A 7,715-nucleotide genomic window follows, 5' to 3' on the forward strand; every position below is an offset into this window, starting at 1 on the left:
TGACTTGCAGGAAATGGAATAGCCTATGCATGAAATTAAGACAACAAATCAACAAGTCACACATTCATTGATTCACCAGCCATCATCACTATACGTATCTACAGGAAGAGATGCTGTAGAAGCCAAAAATCAGTCCTTTGGTCAAAGTGTTTCTATTACAGTATAATACAGTTGTAAATTAGGCCTACCTGATGGAATGTGAGGGAGAGATGGAGGCGTCTCCATCTTACCCTCTTATTGTGTCATGTAAAAATTATAAGTAGTCTGAAATGCACTCTTACGAAAGCAAGTGAGGTCATCCACCCCTACACAAGGGTATTGTGCAAATGGTTGGCGTGATGTGGGCTACATGATTCTGGGGCACAGCTGACATATGGTTATGATGACATGGGATTCAACATTTCCAAATCGTTTAATAGCCTACATCAGTATCTATTCCCAATGGGGTTGGAATTTGTGTAATTGTGGAACATATGCCACAATAAATAACAATAACATGTTAACTAAAAAAATGGACAATAACATTCCACTCCATCTTTGGGTTTGCGTGACATCCCAACATCAGTCAAACATATATTTGCGGTTGTGAGGGTTTGGGCAATTCAGGCAAAACGTGAAAGATGACACAGAGCGGTTAAACAATGGTTTTAATTCAACAGCTAATTTAAACTGTACAGCCTAACATCCAATCAAAGTGATGTTTTAATGTGCCAGTGGTGAATGAGCTCATATCTTTAGATGTGAATTCACATCAGTGAACCATTCATGATTTTTTTGCACATTGCTGCAATAACTCTTGTCTGTCAAAGGCGAAGAAATACTGTTAGTACAGTCCCTTGTTCCTTGTTCATACCTAACATTTACAGCTTTCATTCATGCAATATCAATGACTGATTGTCTCAAAATATTAACTCCATGAATTTATGACATGGTAGATCACTATTTGGGTGATGCTTTCTATCTACTTTACTATGGTACTAACACAAACCTTCATAGACACTTCAATGTTATCATGCATGTACTGATGATACATATACATCTTAAGAGAGTACTAAAGACAGGAATGGGGTGAACCAATAGAGCCATATTGAATAGAGGTCTAATAAGGATGTAACAGGCAAAATTGGAGGGTGGCATCATGCCTATAATTTCAGCACAACCAGTCCTCCTGTTAAGAAGGCCATAGGTAATGCCTGTTTCACTGAACAACAACACGTACACATCTGAAAATGACAAATAAAACGTGGTTTACAGAAAAATATGGAAAAAGTGACTGGAAAAAGTGCTAACATCAGGTTTATGAAATCAAGACACTTTTGTAATGTCACCAACTATCAAAGTGGAATAACCAGAGAAATGAACCCCTTCATTAAGTGCCATCAGAAATATTACACCGGCAGGACCCATAAACATACTGTACTGGAAAAGGCCAACCGCAATTTAACATCTAGGCCCAATGGCTATTTCTTATACTCCTTAGGCTTGGGCAGAGCTCGAACACTGATAAGCAGAGCATGGATTCATGTATGGATACTACTTAGCCTTTCATGTCTTCCATATTTGGCCACATTCTCCAATGAAAGACTGGAGGCACAAAAGCTATGCTGTGCTCTAACAGTGAGAGTTCGTCAGTATGGGCCACAGGAGATATGCAATAACATTGTTATAAGAGTCCAGAGATAGTTAAAAAAAACAGACCAAGATGAGGTATTCAATACGAAGGGAAGTGTAGGCCTATTCCCCTGTTATGGGGTTATCAATGATTTTTATCATAAAGCTATATCTGAATCAAAATATATATATAATAAACTTAATTAGCATATGATTGTTTTACTTTTAACAGAGGAAGTCCCACTTTCCATCCCGTCGAATCCAGATGACCAGATGATGAGTTTTGAATTAAGATGTCACAAATTACCCAGAGAAAAGACATACATTTTAGTCAATATGAGTCTCCTAGTCTCCTGGTATAGTGTTTTACCATGTCATAAAGAACTGCTAGAACACTATTTACTGTTCCTCTGAGGTTCTGAAATTAATATTTTAAAATGTCAGCCAAACATAAATCCAAATCCATAATACACTGGCTACATATCCTGCCAGTTGTTCCATGATTAAGCTACTATAACAATACATACAGTAGGTCTATAATGCCTACTCATCTTTGAGCTGAAAGCTGGAATAATAATACAATAAGAAAATACTTGTATACTGATCTCATAAATAAAATTGGACAAAATAAATCTAATGAAAAACACGATGGAATCGTAAGTGACAAATAGGGAGACCCAACCACAACTGCCATTCACTGTAACCCAGGCCTGGATAGCTGGCTTGAGCAGGTCTGTTAGATCCAAACATAATGTTTACAGTATGTAATGTTTAGACCAACCATGGCCAGTACATCACACTCAGAGTGTGTGCTTAGGTTATTTAAATCACAGCTGTTAGCTAAATAACACACCACTACAGGGTTTCCTGGACTTTCATTGTGTTTTAATCTTATATTTCACTGCACAGAGAGATTTAAAGTGTTATTTCAGGATAAACTTTTACTGCTACGACACTATCCATTTTATTATCTATTAACTGACTTAGTATGCAACCTCAACTATGAATAAAAACACATTTACATCTATACTGAACAAAAATATAAACGCTACATGCAACAATGTCATTGATTTTAGTTTCAGTTCATATAAGGAAATCAGACAATTGAAATAAATGTATTAGGCACTAATCTATGGATTTCACATGACTGAGCAGGGGCGCAGCCAGGGGTGGGCCTGGGAGGACATCGGCCCATCCACTTGGGAGCCAGGCTGACCTACTGGGGAGCCAGGCCCAGCCAATCAGAATTAGTTTTTCCCCACAAAAGGGCTTTATTAGAAGACATAAATACTCCTCAGTTCCATCAGCTGTCTGGGGGGCTGGTCTCAGAGGATCCCGCAGATGAATAAGCCGGATGTGGAGGTAATGGGCTTGCGAGGTTGTGAGACCGGTTGGACATACTGCCAAATTTTCTAAAACAACGTTGGAGTCGACTTATGGTAGAGAAATTAACATAAAATTATCTGGCAACAGCTCTGGTGGACATTCCTGCAGTCAGCATGCCAATTGCATGCTCCCTCAAAACTTGAAAACATCTGTGGCATTGTGTTGTGTGACAAAACTGTACATTTTAGTGGCCTTCCATTGCCCCCCAGCACAAGATGCACCTGTGTAATAATCATGCTGTTTACTCAGCTTCTTGATATGCAACACCTGTCAGGTGGAGGGATTATCTTGGCAAATGCTCACTTACAGGGATGTAAACAAATTTCTGCACATAATTTGAGAGAAATATGATTTTTTTGTGCATATGGAATATTTCTGGGATCTTTTGTTTCAGCTCATGAAACATGGGATCAACACTTTACATGTTGTGATTATATTTTTGTTCAATATACTTTGTCAAATGGACTGGTGCTGACATATAACTAAACAGTGATGATATTTCATAATATAATGCCAAACAAAGCATAAACAAATTAAAAAACATACTTTTACTGTACACATTTTCAGGGTTGCCAAACCCTTCTATGTTAAAGAAAGTTACAATGGAGTCAGCACTCTCAGATGAGAATAGGCCTCAATTTTCAAACCATATAATTAAGATTGAATACATTTACATAATATGTGGCGTTGTGGTATGGCATAAGTAGAGCATCACTAATAAAATAAGCTAGAACAGTAGATGTAAATTAAGATAGAAATCTTTATCCACTTCAAAACGATGAACTCCCAAGACTACTAGGCTTAGTAGAAACACATTTTTTAGCAATTAAACACTGGAAAACTATTGAATACAAACTGTGGGATATCCACTGCTGACAACTGTGAAACCCACTGCTGTAAAAGTGATAGAGAACCATTTAAACCCAGATGATAGATGTGGGGAGGCCTCCCTGCCATTTACTCCATTTTAGTCCAATTCATTCCCAGATGAACAATTTGGACCCAAGCTCACAAAACACTAACACTGTCTGCATTGGCCTCTAGCTGTAGCACAGCTGTATATCTCCCCCTGCAGATGCATATTTTAACACTATGGGGCCAGCAGCAATAACACTGCAGAACATTAAACAGAACATTCAACTGGAGTCTGAGAAGGAAAAGGGGCTGCTGGTAGTAAATGTACTTGTGTTACTTAGAGTCAGAGTAATGTGGGACAGCTCAATGCCAGCATGGCTCCTTAACCAAAAGCTCAGTGAATAAGATTCGACAAACTCAGGTTTTTAGCTGCTTCTGGTTATGTTATACTGCTATTTAGGAAACAAATTGATACTGCATTTCACCATCAGCATCCATATATTTTAAAAGCTAAACAAAGGAAATCGAAGTACAAAACTAATAGGACTATCTGTTTAATAAGTATTGTACCGAGTGAATAGTAAATTATGTAATCTTCCTAGTCTCTGATCTTGAATACTTAAATCAGTGCCATCTCCTCCTCCTCTGAGAGCAGTAAGTCTATCCACATGCAACCACTTTTAAAATCAAAGATAATTTCTAGTGTAACCTCATATCCTCCTCTAAATAGGCTAATCAATAACATCAATATAGAGATGAAGAGCATCAACATTCAGGCTATGTCTTTCACCTTGTCATACTGCCTTTGAAGTGTATATATATATAACTAGGCCTTATAAAACCACAAGAGGAAGAGTAGCCTATAGGGCCAGGAGTTTTTCCTGACCGATCCTCTCCTGATCATGGTCCTGTGCACCTTCACAAACAACAAGCAGATAATAGCATGAAATCTCTCCTGTTGCTCTCAATGCATCAATGCATAGTAAGTAAAGTTGCATACATTACTGACATACAGGTATGCTGCAATTCTACATCAACAGGGCACTGCCATTCATGTTAATTCTCTAGCACCCTCTGGTGGCATTGTCAACACATCAGCTAAAAGGGAGGGGCATACTTCAGACAAACACTACCATGGTTACTGTTCTATTTAACTAGGCAGTTAAGATCAAATTCTTATTTTCAATGATGGCCTAGGAACAGTGGGTTAACTGCCTTATTCAGGTGCAGAACGACAGATTTTTATCTTGTCAGCTCAGGGATTCGATCTTGCAACCTTCTGGTAACTCATCCAATGATCTAACCATTAGGCTACCTGCCACACCAATAGAATGAGAGGAGCACTAGAGACACACAGGGGAGGAGACATGCATATATAGCTATGTAAATAAAGATGACATCATGGTGACGGATAATGCAGGGAAGATAAGCTGTCCTCCATGACAACCAAAGCAGTATCCATAAACACTAAACACCAGAAGGCAGTGGCTTGGACTCACTATAAACTCTAATAACGCCATGACTGCCATTAGCTCATTCGTCATAGGTTCTAGTCACCCAGCAGCAGAGGCTCAAACGGTTAAAATCAACAAACCTTCATTCTGTGTGTGAGCTGAGGACGGCAGACAGGTTCTCCTTCGTGCTTCAAGCTGAGGATCTCTGCGGTAGAGGTAAGACAACTGCTGTAACCATATCAACCCAGAATAAAATTCAGTATACCTTAAAATGATAATTCCACCATCACAAGATATACAGTATATTTGCCCATTTGTAACATACACTGAATCTGCTTAAAACTGGCATGTAATCTGTGCTGTACTATGAGATGGTGCACCACTGATTCCTCTTATCAGAACCTCTTGGTGTGGCTCTTGCTTTGCTAGATGTTGCTGAACAGACCACTAGCAGGAACAGGTGAAGAGGTGGGACTCCAGGGATCCATCAGGGTGAACGTGGAGCTGCAGTACAAGCTGGGAGAGAAGACCGAGGCACGGCTGCAGGAGAAGGGGGCATGGTGTATCGAAGAGGTCACCATTAGAGAGCATTACTACGACACAGAGAGCTTCTACCTGGCTTCTCAGCAGACTTGGCTAAGCAAACAGGGCAGTCAGTGGAGAATGATAATAGGTAACAATCCATACTCTTCCAACAATATGCCACCAGAGCCAGAGAGTCAGGCTGCTGGCTCTGGATGTCCCTCTACAGTCTGGGGAGAGAAGCTATGTGTGGATAGAGATGAAACAGAAGGGCCAAAGGGCTGTGAGGACAACCCCCTTTCTATTCCAGAGATAGGACAGATCCAGGGTCAGCCCTGTCCTCCTGCACCCCAGTACAGGGAGCTGACTGGCCACACTCCCATCATCCAGCACCTGGCTCACTGCTTAGGGGTCCCAGTGAGAGATCAGGAGAGCTGCAGCAGCACTGAGGCCATGAAGGCCTTCCTGGAGCTGGCAGGGATCCAGAGTTATGGCAGCTGGACAAGGGCCAGGAGGATGGAGTACAAGCTGCATGGTGATGACTGCACACTGGTGGTGCAGAAGAACCACACAGTGGGAGGATCTGCAAACAATGAAACTGCACTGGTGTCCATGAGGGCAGATATTTTACATATTGGCCATGAACTGGAGAAGATGGAAAAAGTGGCTGCAGAGCTTGACCTAAGGCCCTTATCTCCCAACTGACCATGTTACAAGCTACTGTGTATCGGTTTTCTAAGCTTTTCAAACAGAAGTTCATGGCAAGAGGACAATTGACCCAAATTATTAAATGTTTATCTAGGTTGGTGTCTAATCCATTTTACAGTTCAGGTTGTTATTTTCACCGTATGCAAGCCATCATGTGGATGTTGTTAGTAGGCCCCTCTACGAATGATAACAGCATGCACAAGATGATCAACGTGTTGCATGATGCACTTGCTATTGTGTTGCGCGGGAAATTATTATCGCAATGCCTGTGGATAAACAAAAAGTCAGTAGCTAGGTTTACATCCAATTTGCGACAGATTTTCATGCGAATATTCTAAAATCTACATAAAATAAAATATTTTCCCAATAGAGATGTTTCCATCAAACTGACTTATCGTGGACAAACGTCTGTGCATGATGACATAGGGCACATAAAAATACCTTTTGAGGTTACATTTCCTATGTAGTAATGAAAAGTAAGTTAAATGGGTTCCAATCGCATTTTCAACACAACTGATGGGTTTTGTCACAAACTGTCGTTATATAGCAAACGTGCCCACTCTGGCCTTGGCACGTGCGCTCTAGCCAACACCTTACAGATACAGTACGGGTAGGTTACCTACATTTAAAGGAGCAACAAGCATATCAAGTGCACTTTCACCACCCTGTGAGTTTGTTATGTTCTGTTAATTACTGATGTCCCCTTTAAGAGCGGAGTGCCCTTGGTCATGTGCAGTCTTTTGCTTTGTTATTCTTGTACTAACTAGTTTTAGTAATTTTGAAGCTACAGTTCATTTTCTTGTATTCGGAGTCTTTCTTTTTATATAAATTAGTAATAAGAGCTATGACACTACAACGTTAATAACATTTCATGTGTAGCCTAATAAACTGCTTGGCTTCCCGAGTCGTATTGGGAGGACCACAACATTGCATGACTCCAAGTTTATTTCGATATGGTTATTCTATAAATATGAGCATAAAGTTGTTTCCACTGTAATTTCTCGCATAATTCATTTTACCGACACAAAAAGATCCCACCATGTCGAACGAACAAATTGTGTTTCTACCATCAGCCAGGTAATGACTTTTCATGCATCAGGTAATTCATCCTCATGAAATGTTTGGATGGAAACCTGGCTAGTGAAAGACTGCTTGAATTCAGTAAAAAAAAATATAAAA

General features: G+C 40.0%; 1 protein-coding gene across 1 annotated transcript; it reads left to right on the forward strand.

The window, feature by feature from the left end:
* The first annotated feature begins 5,735 nt into the window (after positions 1 to 5,735).
* si:dkey-191c17.2 (uncharacterized protein LOC100005628 homolog) lies at positions 5,736 to 6,533 on the forward strand. Its single transcript, XM_064991833.1, has one exon. The coding sequence runs from the start codon at positions 5,736 to 5,738 to the stop codon at positions 6,531 to 6,533; it is 798 nt and encodes a 265-aa protein (XP_064847905.1).
* The last annotated feature ends 1,182 nt before the right edge of the window (positions 6,534 to 7,715 follow it).

This window comes from Oncorhynchus masou, chromosome 1, assembly GCF_036934945.1.
Source record: "Oncorhynchus masou masou isolate Uvic2021 chromosome 1, UVic_Omas_1.1, whole genome shotgun sequence".
Lineage (NCBI taxonomy): Eukaryota > Metazoa > Chordata > Actinopteri > Salmoniformes > Salmonidae > Oncorhynchus > Oncorhynchus masou.

Bases quoted from the DNA above. Each gene is read 5' to 3' on its own strand.
- si:dkey-191c17.2 (XM_064991833.1), top strand. From the start codon at position 5,736: ATGTTGCTGAACAGACCACTAGCAGGAACAGGTGAAGAGGTGGGACTC.